This window comes from Dermacentor albipictus, chromosome 1 (genome assembly GCF_038994185.2).
Source record: "Dermacentor albipictus isolate Rhodes 1998 colony chromosome 1, USDA_Dalb.pri_finalv2, whole genome shotgun sequence".
NCBI lineage: Eukaryota > Metazoa > Arthropoda > Arachnida > Ixodida > Ixodidae > Dermacentor > Dermacentor albipictus.
In genome coordinates, this window is record NC_091821.1 from 182142684 (window position 1) to 182158389 (window position 15706).

The 15706-nt window shown below is 41.9% G+C and overlaps 2 protein-coding genes across 9 annotated transcripts in view; one reads left to right on the forward strand and one right to left on the reverse strand.

The window, feature by feature from the left end:
- LOC139053133 (sulfhydryl oxidase 1-like) overlaps window positions 1–14749 on the reverse strand; it is a 140147-nt gene extending 125398 nt beyond the window's left edge. The window contains exons 1-3 of one of the 6 annotated variants that reach the window (XM_070530284.1): window positions 14662–14748; window positions 13247–13382; window positions 1316–1410 (exon numbers count right to left, since the gene is read on the reverse strand). In XM_070530284.1, coding sequence (XP_070386385.1) covers window positions 1316–1410; window positions 13247–13382; window positions 14662–14733 — 303 coding nt within the window. In that variant the 5' untranslated portion in view covers window positions 14734–14748. Of the gene's footprint in view, window positions 1–1315; window positions 1411–10758; window positions 10926–13246; window positions 13635–14661 lie in introns of those variants that run through there. The other 5 variants (XM_070530288.1, XM_070530285.1, XM_070530287.1 and 2 more) reach the window with 5 other exon arrangements.
- The window catches only part of eEFSec (eukaryotic translation elongation factor, selenocysteine-specific), a 71567-nt gene continuing 69656 nt past the window's right edge, over window positions 13796–15706 (forward strand). Inside the window, exon 1 of one of the 3 annotated variants that reach the window (XM_070530302.1) lies at window positions 13796–14216. In XM_070530302.1, the coding sequence (XP_070386403.1) occupies window positions 13946–14216 (271 nt within the window). In that variant the 5' untranslated portion in view covers window positions 13796–13945. The remainder of the gene's footprint in view (window positions 14217–15706) is intronic. The other 2 variants (XM_070530291.1, XM_070530298.1) reach the window with 2 other exon arrangements.

Sequence of the window (15706 nt, forward strand, 5' to 3'; positions counted from 1 at the left end):
TCAGTGACGTGCACACAAGAAACTGGTTTCATGTGAAGCCGCCTGACTGCTCGATGTGTGCTCGTATCTGGTCTCAACCGGATTGCTTGTTTCATACTATCATCTGCTCGCATCAGCTCTCACTCGCGCTTGTTTGGTTTTCTTGGTTTGGTCTCGTTCGCACTTGTTTTGGTTGTCATGGTTTGAGATTGTTTTGTAATCTGACTGTATGTGCGACGCAAATTGTGTAGTACTTTCTGGAAGCCAAGCGGCACCAGCGATTATACTGGAACCTTCGAAGAGTCATGTAAAAAGCCGACGCGCTTGACCCGCACATCAAATTTTCGAAGTTTGCCGACCCTGCTACATGTCTCTCTCCAATTCTTTGCCTAAATATATTGCGAAATGAAAACACATATAGAGCTATGCTCAAATTTCGCACCAGGGAGTATCGTAATCGCCAGTGAATTTTTTTTCTTCGTTTGTTTAGTTGTTTATTTATGACCAACAACTCCAGCGGGGAAACATGATGCCAGTGAAATCTGTCAGTAGCAAATAGTCTGTGTGCAGCTGGTATTTTCGCAATAACCAAGAACTTGGCCATGCTATGTTTATTTATGAGCAATAACTCAAGCAGAAAACCTGATGCAGTCAAATGTTTCTCTAGAAAATAGTCTGTGTGGCTGGTATCTTCACAATAACCGAGAACTGGACCATGCTACGTTTAGGCTCAAGGGCTAATGGGCCGAACCAGGTTAGGCCAAATGAGGCCTGGTCAAGCCAGGCGGTGCCAAGCAGAGATGGAGCCGAACCTAATGGGCCCTGGCCGAATACAGGCCAGGTATGAAACTACCAGGGTGGGCACGAGCAGGCCATGCACGGCACTTTAGGGCTCATTATGGGCTCGGGCCAGGAAAAAATCAATCTGTGCAGTGCTCTAGTATGCAATTCCACTGGACTGAAAATAAGTATTTCTTCAGTTAAAATAAAACTGCACAAATGAACACTTGCAAAGCAAATTAGTTCTGCAGAAGTTCTCCAGGTGGAGCAAGTTTCATCAAAAGGACAGTAGGCATCCACTGAAAAGCAGCAAAAGGATTGCCAATTTCACTCTTACTCTACCATCTGCTAGTCTCATGGTTCCTTCAGTTGATAGAGCAACTGCCTTGGAAAGCACAAACGCAGACATTGATTCCCAAACCATCACAAGTTTTTGTTCGCCTTGGAAGCATTCTTTCTGAGAAACCCATATTGTGTTCCTTTATAGTTTCGTGCAACTCTAAGTTGGATGCCAACTTTCCCTCTCATGTCCTCTAATGGTAGTAAAATTACTCACTTTGATAGTAGGGTAAGAATTGATTCCATATGTGCGACAGAGCTGCATATTATCTACGCAGTCAACGACTGCAAGACTTATAACAGGCTTCCAACCTGTAATAATAGTAATAAAGAAATATCACTACACACATAAAATACATAAAAAGGCCAAACAATGAACTTTCCTTCTTTAATATGGGCCCTGAAACACTTTTTGAACATAGCAAAAGAATGCTCCCCATCTGTTAACAAGGCACCAGTGAACATGTCAGCCAAATATTATTGCACTGCAGACAGCAGGGAATTCACAATTGCATGTAAAAAGCAGCGGAAAACTGCTTACTTTCTCCTTGGCAATGGTGTCATGCAGCATCACTGCAAGCAGTGGAGCCCACAACAGCTATTGGCTAATTTTGTGATTGTGAGAACATTCTCAGTAATACAATTAATGCTCATTTGAGTCTGATAAATTAAATGAACATTGTGTCTGCTATCTCTAAATGACAGAAAAGCCATTTCATCTTTGCACTGCCATTCTACGCATGACAGTTGCACGTTGCTGCATCTGCTGCATGTGGCCTCCAAGATGAGAAGCATAGTATAGATACGGAGGCTGCCACGGGGTGCCATCACAAGCCGTCTCGCCGCTGAGATGCTGAACGTTTGGGCAGGGCGAGCAGGGCATTGCTCCCTTGTGCCCCCCTACTGTCTCCCCTGTGTAGCTTCCAGCACGCTAGTGAAAATTAAAGGCGAGAGAAAGCCGCTGATTGGTATAGTAACTATGTCTAACTTCACTTGTGCTTGAAGGATTCGAAAAATCTTTGCAGCAGAAGATTCGTGAGGAAACGTAATTTAATAGTGATGTCATCCTATCATTAGTTAGAAAAGTGTTTCAGGGCCCCTTTAATGCTTAGCCAGCTTTCACACAAAGCAGTGCATCAACACAATGGGGACAAAGACAATTTTTATACACTAAGAAGCACAAATGCGCACCTCATGTTTTATAAGATATGTCGATGCAGCTCCCATGAGGACATCACATGCAATTGTCAAGTACTAGCATGCAGTACACATTGTGCCGCCATCTTAATGATTACAAGTGACACCATTAGTTGGATTTGGGTTAAAGTGCAATGGTGGGAAGCCAACTGAACCATCACAAGAAGGCCCTAGTCTCAACACAGCCAAATAGCTATTGGTGCCGATTTGAAAAAAAAAAAGAAAAGAAAAAAAACTGCATTCAGGTACATGCACAGAGGTGGGGGAAAAGGGGACAATGCCTTCAAAATTCAAATTATGAAGTTTAACCTTCCAAAGTAACACATGAGTTATGAGAGATATCATAGTGGATTAATTTCAATCACTAAAACTCGTAACATCATGCTCGGCAGCAGAATGCCATAACTCGCATAACCACTGCAGCGAGTAATGCCTTCCCCCATGCCCACTGAAGGGGGTGACATGCAATGAAGGCATCACTACTCTAATCAAGGGCGGTAACCATTCAGGTTACCTGTCCCTTTTTTGGCACTGTTACAACAAGTTTCTCTTTCTTGGCGCACTACAAGATGCGCAGATCTTTCGGCATCAATGACGCTGGCGTTTCCAGGTTGATCTCCATCACCTTCTATGAGGCGCTATATGATCGAGAGCCAGGTGCCAAGATGGGTGTCTTGGGCCGTGGAGTTTGGTTACATTTCGGGTCCTATGGCACTGCGGTATGCTGGCCTGTCTTCGATGATAATGGAGCAGCACTGGCTGCAGCCACCAAAGGGGCGGATGGAGGTTCTACAGGAATACCGGATGTTGACTCTGTAGACTCTAGAAACCAGTGTGGCGCTGCCCCCTGTCACGCCACACTGGCATAGCTTACTCGAAAGTAAGTTAAAATAAATTAAATTAAATTATGAGGTTTTATGTGCCAAAACCACTTTCTGATTATGAGGCACGCCATAGTGTAGGACTCCGGAAATTTTGACCACCTGGGGTTCTTTAATGTGTACCTAAATCTAAGTACACGGGTGTTTTCGCATTTCGCCCCCATCGGAATGCGGCCGCCATGGAGGTGAAGAAGTGCCCAAGCATTTTATTCGCTTCATAGAATGAATTTCTTTTTTCCTTTACAGTGATTGCGATTATTTCTTTCTCTCTTTTACAGCAACGGCAGCTCCATGAGTAAGCTGAATGGTCTCCCTTGCTGCTGACACATTGTGCAGAAGCATTACAGTTGTCAGAAGCGTGGTCACTGACACTGCATTTCGCGCATGTTTCTTTCCCTCTACACGATCGTGAGGCATTCACGAACCTCTGGCACTTGAAGCAGCGCCTCGGGTTCGGTATGTATAGTTAGACATTGATTTTCAAATATCCTGCATCAGTTGAAATGGGCACAGTACTGGTACCAAATGTGATTATCACATGTTTTGTGGGGATCTGTTGGTCGCTTTGTCAGAGTTTTATTCTTTGTATATTAATTATGTTTTGATCTTTAATCCTTCAAGGAGCTCTTTGTCATTAATGTTCAGGCAATCTTCTTCTGATATTACTCCCCTGCTTGTGTTGAACGAGCGATGTGGAGAGATAGTCACATTAATGTCACTGATACTGGTGAGTTCATGCTTTTCAACTTGATCTTTCTTGGTCAGTTCGAGGAGGAGGTCTCCGCTAGCCATCTTTGAGGCTTTGTAGCCAGGTCCAATCATGTTTGCTAGGCATTTAGAAAGTAGGAATGGTGACAGTTTTCTTATGGTTGTGTTGCCTTCACTGTGACGAACATGGTACTTTGGAAATGTGTCTTGGTTTGGTTTCAAAAAGAACTGGAAAGTTGCTCCGGTGCACCCTCTTTTCAAGGGGGAATCTTGGAGGGGGGAAAAGCATTTGCCATGTAAGCCTTGGTAAATTTGGCAGCGATGGTGGCCACCCACCACCTAGCCCAACAAGGGGACGCTACTAGGTTGGAAGAATACCTGCAGAAGTCAGTCATACATCGCCGTTATAACCTAATATAATGTAAACCAAGGTTGGATAACTACATCAGGTAAACCCTTGCCGCCGGGAAACTCGGAAGTGAAAAGAAGTGAAGAGAAGGCAGCAAAGATTAAAAGCGAGAGGGAAAGACGAAGACTGATGAAGAGGACAGAAAAAGGCGACTACTGATTTCCCCTGGGTGGGTCAGTATGGGGGTGCCGTCTACGTGAAGCATACCCTTTCCTCTCGAAACAGCCAAGCCATCATCATCATCATCATCATCAGCCTGGTTACGCCCACTGCAGGGCAAAGGCCTCTCCCATACTTCTCCAACAACCCCGGTCATGTACTAATTGTGGCCATGCCGTGCCTGCAAACTTCTTAATCTCATCCGACCACCTAACTTTCTGCCGCCCTCTGCTACGCTTCCCTTCCCTTGGAATCAATTCCGTAACCCTTAATGGCCATCGGTTATCTTCCCTCCTCATTACATGTCCTGCCCATGCCCATTTCTTTTTCTTGATTTCAACAAAGATGTCATTAACTAGCGTTTGTTCCCTCACCCAATCTGCTCTTTTCTTATCCCTTAACGTTACACCTATCATTCTTCTTTCCATAGCTCATTGCGTCATCCTCAATTTGAGTAGAACCCCTTTCGTAAGCCTCCAGGTTTCTGCCCCGTAGGTGAGTACTGGTAAGACACAGCTATTATATACTTTTCTCTTGAGGGATAATGGCAACCTGCTGTTCATGATCTGAGAATGCCTGCCAAACGCACCCCAGCCCATTCTTATTCTTCTGATGATTTCCGCCTCATGATCCGGATCCGCCGTCACTACCTGCCCTAAGTAAATGTATTCCCTTACGACTTCCAGTGCCTCACTGCCTATTGTAAATTGCTGTTCTCTTCCGAGACTGTTAAGCATTACTTTAGTTTTCTGCAGATTAATTTTTAGACCCACTCTTCTGCTTTGCCTCTCCAGGTCAGTGAGCATGCACTGCAATTGGTCCCCTGAGTTACTAAGCAAGGCAATATCATCAGCGAATCGCAAGTTACTAAAGTATTCTCCATCAACTTTTATCCCCAATTCTTCCCAATCCAGGTCTCTGAATACCTCCTGTAAACATGCTGTGAATAGCATTGGAGATATCGTATCTCCCTGCCTGACGCCTTTCTTTATTGTGATTTTGTTGCTTGCTTTATGGAAGACTACGGTGGCTGTGGAGCCGGTATAGATATCTTTCAGTATTTTTACATACGGCTCGTCCACACCCCGATTCCGTAATGCCTCCATGACTGCTGAGGTTTCGACAGAATCAAATGCTTTCTCGTAATCAATGAAAGCTATGTATAAGGGTTGGTTATATTCCGCACATTTCTCTATCACCTGATTGATAGTGTGAATATGATCTATTGTTGAGTAGCCTTTACGGAATCCTGCTTGGTCCTTTGCTTGACAGAAGTCTAAGGTGTTCCTGATTCTATTTGCGATTACCTTAGTAAATAGTTTGTAGGCAACTGACAGTAAGCTGATTGGTCTATAATTTTTCAAGTCTTTGGCGTCCCCTTTCTTATGGATTAGGATTATGTTAGCGTTCTTCCAAGATTCCAGTACGCTCGAGGTCATGAGGCATTGCGTATACAGGGTGGCTAGTTTCTCTAGAACAATCTGTCCGCCATCCTTCAACATATCTGCTGTGACCTGATCCTCCCCAGCTGCCTTCCCCCTTTGCATATTTCCCAAGGCTTTCTTTACTTCTTCCGGCGTTACCTTTGGGATTTCGAATACCTCTAGACTATTCTCTCTTACATTATCGTCGTGGGTGCCACTGGTACTGTATAAATCTCTATAGAACTCCTCAGCCACTTGAACTATCTCATCCATATTAGTAATGATATTGCCGGCTTTGTCTCTTAATGCATACATCTGATTCTTGCCAATTCCTAGTTTTTTCTTCACTGCTTTTAGGCTTCCTCCGTTCCTGAGAGCATGTTCAATTCAATCCATATTATACTTCCTTATGTCAGCTGTCTTACGCTTGTTGATTAACTTCGAAAGTTCTGCCAGTTCTATTCTAGCTGTAGGGTTAGATGCTTTCATACATTGGCATTTCTTGATCAGATCCTTCGTCTCCTGCGATAGTTTGCTGGTATCCTGCCTAACAGAGTTACCACTGACTTCCATTGCACACTCCTTAATGATGCCCACAAGATTGTCGTTCATTGCTTCAACACTAAGGTCCTCTTCCTGAGTTAAAGCCGAATACCTGTTCTGTAGCTTGATCTGGAATTCTTCTATTTTCCCTCTTACCGCTAACTCATTAATCGGCTTCTTATGTACCAGTTTCTTCCGTTCCCTCCTCAGGTCTAGGCTAATTCGAGTTCTCACCATCCTGTGGCCACTGCAGCGCACCTTGCCGAGCACGTCCACATCTTGTATGATGCCAGGGTTAGCGCAGAGTATGAATCTATTTAATTTCTAGTCTCGCCGTTCGGGCAATTCTAAGCTAAGCCACACATGGTTAAATGCGGGAAGGTCCAACTCTCATGCGCTTTGGTACATGGTGTCGCAACACACCAAATGCTGACTGACGCAGACACCCCTGCGGGGTGTGAACATTTCAGCTAAGTTTTCAATAATGCATGAAACAGGAGCTATCAAACAGCATGTAAAGACTAGCTTCCCCTCTTTCTGAAGACAGGGCTCCTCCCTGCCATTTTCTAGACTGCCAGCCGGCTTCCAGCTGATGTCAGAAGACAGCAGGCCATAGACATTGGCCATAGGGCAAACGTTTTTTTACCACAAGTTACTTGTGCATGTGCACACCCTGCCAGATATGCCACAGACCATTAAGAAACATTGCCACTACTTTTTACTCTTGGGTACCTTTGTAAGACACTAACTTCGAAATGTTACAAGTACACTGTAAAAATAAACAAACAAATAAATAAATAAAGAAAGAAAGAAACGTGAGGCAGGATATGCTAGGCATTTATCAGCACTGCCCCCACTAAGGTCCACAGGTGAGTGGAGGGGAAACGAGGAAAGTAAATATTGCACTCCTAATTTCTTCATTCATACTATCTCAAAAATTGCCTGAACATTATATTTCTTACTGTGCACCCAAATGAACATGTTTTCAAGTTTCAGAAAAAGATGTTTCGGGCCCATTTATAAGCTTTGCAATAAAAATGTGACACACAATGTCATTCTCTCATTTGCATAGTACAGGTGAGCGGAGGGGAAATGAGGACCTCCCAATTTATTCATTCATAATATCTCAAAAATTGCCCGAACATTATATTTCTTACTGTGCACTCAAATGAACATGTTTTTCAAGTTTCAGAAAAAGATGTTTCAGGGCCCATTTAAAAGCTTTGCAATAAAAATTTGACACACACTGTAATTCTTTGATTTGCATAGTACAGGTGAGTGGAGAGAAAATGAGGAAAGTAAATATCGCCCTCCTAATTTGTTCATTCATATTATCTCAAAAATTGCCCGAACATTATATTTCTTACTGTGCACTCAAATGAACATGTTTTTCAAGTTTTAGAAAAAGGTGTTTCAGGGCCCATTTAAAAGCTTTGCAATAAAAATCCGACACATGATGTAATTCTCTCATTTGCATAGTATGGAGCTTGGCAATGCCTCAGCTTAACTCCAGAAATCAAGTATTCAATACAGCTCCATATGTAGCAACAATTGCAACAGTATGCAGCAGTTACTTGCAGCAGTGAATGTGAAGAGCAGACATATTGTATGTTGTGTGTACTCAATGATTGATTCACTGTTCACTTCATACTTCATTCTCTTTACACCAGAAAAACGCATCAAAGAAAAGCAAGGAGGTCCCATTTCGGCTTCTAACTACGGGACCTTCTTCTGTATATACATATGGCAATTATGACATAATAGTTCTGCGGAAGCCTGCAAGGTGGAGAGAAGTAATTAAAGAAAAATGAGACAGCCACCCAATCATAGAAATTGCTACAAAGAAACCCATATGGGTTCCTTGAAACAGAAGTCTCACGGTTGAAGAAAAATTCATCCTGGTCTGGGACTCGAACCCAGGACCACCGCCTTTCTGGGGTAGCCACTCTGCCATCTGAGCTAACCAGGCGGCTAGCAGATGGCAGGGCAAAGTCAAATTTGGCAACAAGTCAAAGCAAAGGCAAGAGTTACGTCAAACTCTATTACTATTACGTCAATCTCTGGCCTTTGCTTCGAGTTGTTGACAAATTCAACTTCGTCCTGCCATCTGCTAGCCGCCTGGTTAGCTCAGATGGCAGAACGGCTGCCCCAGAAAGGCGGTGGTCCCGAGTTCGAGTCCCGGACCAGGACAAATTTTTCTTCAACTGTGAGGCTTTTCTTTCGAGGAACCTGTATGGGCTTCCTTTGTCGCAATTGCTACAATTGGGTGGATGTCTCATTTTCCCTTACTATCGTAATTATCCCTGTTTTTGACATAAAATAAACTTATTGCAATTCCGATTCTGGGCCTGTCTAAATTTTGCTTTCCAATTCACTAGGCACAAAAACAAACAATAATGAATCAAAAGAGTCACAAGCACCATTAATTATAGGCACTACATGCTACTTCACCTTGACTTTACCAAACATCAATCTTCTTTTTATGCTACTTTCACACACCTTCCAGCTCAACTTAGTATGACAGATTGTTTTTGCTTAGCTGCCTTCATAATGCTTTTCTTTTTCTAAAGCTGTATTTTTCTCAAAAAGAACAAAAGTAGACAAAAGGGCACACAAACCAAAAGAAAAAAATACTGCCTATCCTTTGTTCTACACAAATGTGTGTAGGTAGTGATCAGGAAGCCCCACTGTTCGCAGTTAACCTGTTTCCAGTGCGACGTCGAAACACCATCAAAATGAAGATACAATGAAAAGGCCACCTTGGAATAAAAGGTTTTGCAGCACAATGAAATGTCATGGCATTGTTGGCTTACAGCTTCTGCCATGAACAGGTTACTAGAAACCAAAACATATGCCTTTTTATTTGCTTATATTCTGAATTCTTTATTCACATAACTTTCACTTGCACACAGTAATTTTACAATTATTTTTACATTCAGATCAGCATAGTAGTAAACAGGAACAACAACTAAAATCAGAAAATATGCTGGAAACAACTTAGTAGAAACGCACTACAGAAACATCACAACTGGAAGTTGAAAAACAATCGCGTTGCTGTTTTTAAACAAAAACAGCCTCCTCTCATCATTTCAATTATATCATTACAGCCAATATGACACCAACGCAGTCTTTCAACAAGTCCACTCATCAAAACGTTGGCTACTGCTTTCACCTTCTCGTTTTGCTCATATTCTTGAATTTCCATAACTATGTTTTACAATGCACTAAAGTAATTCTAATTTTATAAATATATAACTCAGAAATGCATTTGAATAGATAAAGTTGTTGAGACATTCAAGAAATCAAAAGTGCTACAAATTGCTAGTTACAGGTGGGCAAAAAAATAATAATACTTGAAGATTAGAAAGGCTTTGTCATGTGCAGCACCAAAGCAACAAACCTAGCATCAATGTGGACACTGTTAATGGAAGTAGAATTTGTAATGTTGGCCTAATGCAATCCTTTCCAAATAAAACCACAACCTTTTCATGCCCTCATATTTTTATCTTTATATGACAAGTGCGCATATGTGCGTTCAAGTAACCAAGAAGAATACATGTCAGAAAAAGAATAAAAGTCCGCACAATAATGGATACCTTTCCGTGCCCAGCTGCTGTTATAGCAGGTGTTCTAGCCAGCCTCTCAATCAAAGTCATGTCTTCTATAGGTGCTTTATGCAATGCTTTAGCACCTTTAAAGAAGCACATAACAGCTCAAAAACTTCTTCGGCCTTATTCCATGTGCCACTTGTTTATTGCTTTACAACTTATTGCCTGCACTTTATTCTGCCTGAGAGGCATTTTATGCCACATGTTCAGGAGATTGTTTTGAACTTCGCATTAAAAAAAGGAAAAATAATTTAACTACAAGCCTGATTGTTAGATTCTTCTTCTTTTCTGGTAAATGTAGGGTTCAGCCTTTTCAGTTCTTAATTTTTAGTATTCAGCATACATTTTTGTTTTTACCTGCTCTATCTCAGAACACAATTTTCGCTTTCTATTGGATACTTCTTTTTCACACTCAAAAGTTTAGTGTCTTCTTTCATAAAAAATTTTACTCACAGAAAAACTTGTTATTCTTTATATATGTGTGCATTTATATATACCTCTCAGGCACTGTGTGCACACTTGCACAAACCAGGATAATGCATCAAAAGCCACAGTGCTGATGAAAATAGTGATATTTAAATGTGTCACACACATCCTGAAACACTTCTGACTAGACCTGTGCTGCAAGCTTGAATAGTATGTGTAAAGTTCTTTAGGAAAATGAGTTGTAATGTAGACGGGTCAGTGTTTCCTCTCAGTGTCACAATGTCATCATGTAGCAGGTTCCTTACTTTTGTTGTCTTCCACAATGTTTTATATCAGGGATATCTTTCAAGTGGCTGGACAGTTGCTTTCCAAGTATGCCAGGCATGAAATACTTGTTTCGCTTATCTGGCACCCATGTAGAAGGTCTTCACATTCAGTCCTCATTATGTAAAACTCACTGAAGCGTATTTTACTGCAATGTAATGAAACACATACATAATGAAATATGCTTCAGTGACTTATAACTGAAAATTCTTCATCGCAGGGAATCAGACGTAGCACAATTACTTTATCCTAAGCTAACAATGACAATAAAACTACTACTTGGGCGAGTTGGTTTATACGTAGGGAAGCCATTGTAGTGCAAAGGAACATGGAAGAGGACAGGGCACCATGGGTGCTAACTCGCAATTGGTTTACTGGGTCACGAGAAAAATAGGAAATAATAGATACACACAGTATAGTGCATGTGTACATGTTCTTCGTGGCAATGAAAAAGAAAATTCGAAAAGGCAAGTCTCACAACCAAATAAGCAGACCGACATGTCGCTAACACAATCTGTGCCACTTGTGTTAATGTGATAAGCTTCCAAAAGTTCACAAGCAGTAGTATCCTTACTTCTGCCTAGAATCTTAAGCTTACGCAACCATTGTTTACACTTGCAAGCGAGGCTGTGTGCAGGAAGATGCACACTAAAGGCAATGTACATCTGCCTGCGCATTGCATGGCCTGCAAATGTGAATTGTGTTTGCGTAAGCTTAAGATTCTAGGCAGCAGTTAGGATACTACTGCTCGTGAACTTCTGGAAGCTTATCACATTATAAAAAGAGGCACAGATTGCGTTAGCAACACGTCGATCTGCTTATTTGGCTGCAAGACTTGCCTTTTTGAATTTTCTTTTTCTATGCCACGAAAAACATGTACACACGCACTAGTATACTGTGGGTATCTATTATTTCCTATTTTTCTCGGGTGACCCAGTAAACCAGTTGCGAGTTAGCACCCATGGTACCCTGTCCTCTTTTTTGTCCATGTTCCTTTGCCCTACAATGGCTTCAATAACAATGACAAGTAGTGCCTATCTTTAATCACTTACCGAGTTCAACAGTAACCAGACGAATAACACAGGTTAAGCAGACAACAAAATGTTTGTACAATTCAAAAAAAATATAGTGAACACAAGGCTCCCCTCCCATGCCCCCAACCTCATGCCTTCCATCAAGCCAAAACTAGGCCAGGATAACATCATGATGGCATCACAATGCTATCCCTTTTAATGCTTTATCATGCAGTGGTCCAAGCAGCACTCCACCCACAGTTTCACTGGGATCTGCCAACCATGAATGGTGGGTGATAAGCAAGGAAGAGAATCGAGCAAAAGGAATCATTACATCATACTGGCACCAGACATTGGCCATGGTCGCATAACCAATGAGAGCCTTGCCTTTAAAAAACTGTAAAATCTTGGTAGGAATTTTTTACTTCTATTCTGAACTTTGACTTTAGAATGTACTTAAAAGCCATTACAGGCAAATCTTGCTAGTTTTTCTGAATGGTATGTGTTTCTACCACACTTAGAGCAGCGTGAATTGCTGCAACTGTCAGCGGCTAGCTTGTAATGGGTTTTTTCTGCCACTAATTATTTAGCTGGTAGGTGTAGACTGGCAGTTTCACAGCATCATATCGGCTTCCACTGTCGCTCAAAAGCAAAGCACAGTTCTAGTGCCTTTTCTACTATGATGAACAGGTGTTGCAGTCTTGTTTCTTTAAGGTTCAATGAACTTTTTTTTTTTTTGGCAGACAAGAAAAAAACATTAATATTCTTTTTTAAGAAAGGCAGTTCAGAAGATGGCTAGTTACTGCATTAGCAGCCAACATGTTAAGGGGACAAAATGATTAACTGGAAAACACTGCCAAAGAAATGAAATTCAAGAAAGGTGAGAACGTGTGCCGGTTGGTGTGCCATAGCTATGATATTGAAAAACCAGTGCCAGTACGAAGCACAAGGCAATGAAAGGACACACACAGGGCGCTCTGTGCGTCCTCTCTTAGCCTTGAGCTTCGTCTTAGCGCTGGTATTTCGAAATCTAAGCTATTATCAGAGACACTGAATAAAAGCCAAGTCAATATCGTCATCCCTAATTAATCTATTCATCATAAATGGTGTCAGACATAGCGATTACCAAGTTCATTCCTGCTGTAACTTGATGCCAATAAGTACACATGACGCTAAATGAGTATGCGCCGAAGACAACGCAATCATAACCGTTTAAACATTGGAGCAAAACCCGCGACTTTTAGCTGCATTCTCTGTCTAGCATTGCGTGTAGTACGAGCGTGGACGCACTTGTAAGGATCAGCGTTTTTCTTCTAATCTGCAACCTTAAGATAAAATGCGGCAATGGGACACCACAAATCTAAAGCGCAGAGCAAAGCAAGAGCATCCGGTTTCAAATGTCGCGTAGATGCGCGCCATGCTCTTTCATAAGCTGTTCTTAAAGAAAAGTACCCACCTGCAATGTCGTTGGCAAATGCCTTAAATATCGGAGAGAATTTGATGCAGTGGCCGCACCAGTGGTTGTAGAACTGTACAAGCCAAGCATTCTCCTTGTTGAGGATCACCTTATGGAAAGTCAACGTATTGAGGACCTGGAGCGGCATGGAAGGATCGTACAAGCTCGCAGATCCAAGCGCGGAATTCACGCTGCCCAAAAGCAGGATCCCAGCGCCCAGAAAAAATGATAACATAATACTACCACTCATTCCCATACGCCGTGGCGTGAACAAGCTAACACTTCATCCCAGCAGCAAAAAGCCGACAGCCGAGAAAGAAGTTCCTACGTTCACGCACGCAACAGCCGACACAGAGCTAACCCATAGAAGTGAAGTATCGCGAAATCAAAAGTGAAAGAGCACAGTGCGACCTCTGCGTTCATTTACACGTCATGCAAACACGTACCAAATGTACCTCAATTTTGTTCCATCTCCTTTGCGAACAAAACAGAAAATAATTTAACAAATAATGTTTTTTTTTCGGCGCCTGAGCAATAAACGAAGGAAAATCATACGGAGTGGAAGTGCTGGCCGAAAACGAGAAGACGGAATCCGTCCAACTCCAAAACAGTTTCGATTCCCGGACATGTGTTAGTGGCGGTGTTTACTGCAGTGCTTGAATATTATTGTGATCCTGTCGGTCGTTTTTATTGCTCACAATGGTATTAGATACATTCAACCTAAATGTTGGAGTGCTTGGACATGTAGACAGTGGGAAGACGTCCCTGGCAAAATCCCTGAGCACGACGGCGAGCACAGCGTGCTTCGACAAGAACCCTCAGAGTCAGTCGCGCGGCATCACACTCGATCTCGGTTTCTCATCTTTTCAAGTAGAAGCTCCCGAGCACTTGCAGAGCCAGTGCCGACATCTTCACTTCACTCTTGTCGACTGCCCTGGACATGCTTCGCTCATACGTACAATTATTGGCGGTAAATAATTCCGATCTGTTGCTCAAACCGTACATGCGAGATGTTTTGATGATACTGTCCTCGATGTCAAAGCTGAATCGCTAATAGTGGCTTAACATATACTCAAGTATCGCAACAGCTACGAAAAACTACACATTTTGCAAATAATGTATTTAAAAAAAAATAAGGTGCATGTTAAGAACACTTAACTGCGACAAAGAAAAGCCGATCTAAGGATGTGCTTTACGCCACTATAATGTTGTGCTTGAAAATAAGCTCCAATAGGCAGGGGTGCTTCTATGCAGATATTACTTCTTGGTCGTTACTTCCGTATACTCAAGGCAAGCGTGTAATTTATTTATTTATTTATTTGATAAATACTGCCAGCCTTCAGAGAAGGCCGTGGGCAGGAGTGGGCAGTACATATGAAGAAATGATTAAAAATAAAAAGACAAGAACACATTACCCAAGGCTCGCACCACGCACTGAAAAGCAGCGAAAGACCGGTAGCTTGCACGTCGCTTGCATACAAACCCATGCTACAGGTATAAAATTATACACTGATATATTGACAGAGTGCTTGACAAGGCAATGCCTTTGGACAAGGAAAGATTAGATCAGAACACGGACCATTCAAGCTGCGCATGCGCGTCGCACGACATGACAAACTGCTGTAATTCGTCACTTATCGAAGCATTTTGCGGGAGAACCATAGCATATTTCGCGAGATGATAAGTGTTGCTGAAAATCGAAGGCTGATGGAAGAATTATAAAGCACTTAAGAATGACTGTACGGTGGGTTTCTCGACAATGTGTGCACTGAGCTGGTTCCATTCTCAAATAGTTCGAGGAAAAAATGAATTACTGAAGCAATCGGTTCTGCAGGCGAATTCTTTAACTTTTTTCGAGTGATTTCCTCGTGTGGAACGATGAGTCACCTGTTGAATGTACAATTCCTTATTGATACGCAGATTATCATGATATATTAAATACATATATTTCAACCTATCACGATGACGTCTTAGTTGAAGTGTTTCTAAATTAGCTTTTTCTAGCTGCTGAGTCGAAGATGTGTGCCAGCTGTATGAATTAAAGACGAATCTTATTGATTTTTTATGGACACTTTCGAGTTTTCTTATATTTACTTCAGTAAATGGGTCCCATAAGATGGAGGCATATTCAAGAATCGGCCTAATAAATGTTTTATATGCCAGTAACTTTATTTCTTCTGTCGACTGATGTAGGGAACGTTTCAGATACCCAAGCTTCCTCATGGCCTTTTTTTGTATGTAGTTAATATGTGTGTTACACCTGAGATCAGACGTGATCATGACACCCAAGTATTTATAACTCTCTACTGAAGGCCCACCCACTGTGGCCATTTATTGAATATTGGAAGTGTAGGGGAATCCGTTTTCTTGATATTGTCATTGATGCGGTTTTCTTCTCATTTACCTTCATTTGCCACTCAGAGCACCAACGGTCTATTTTAGGTAGAGATGAATTTAGAA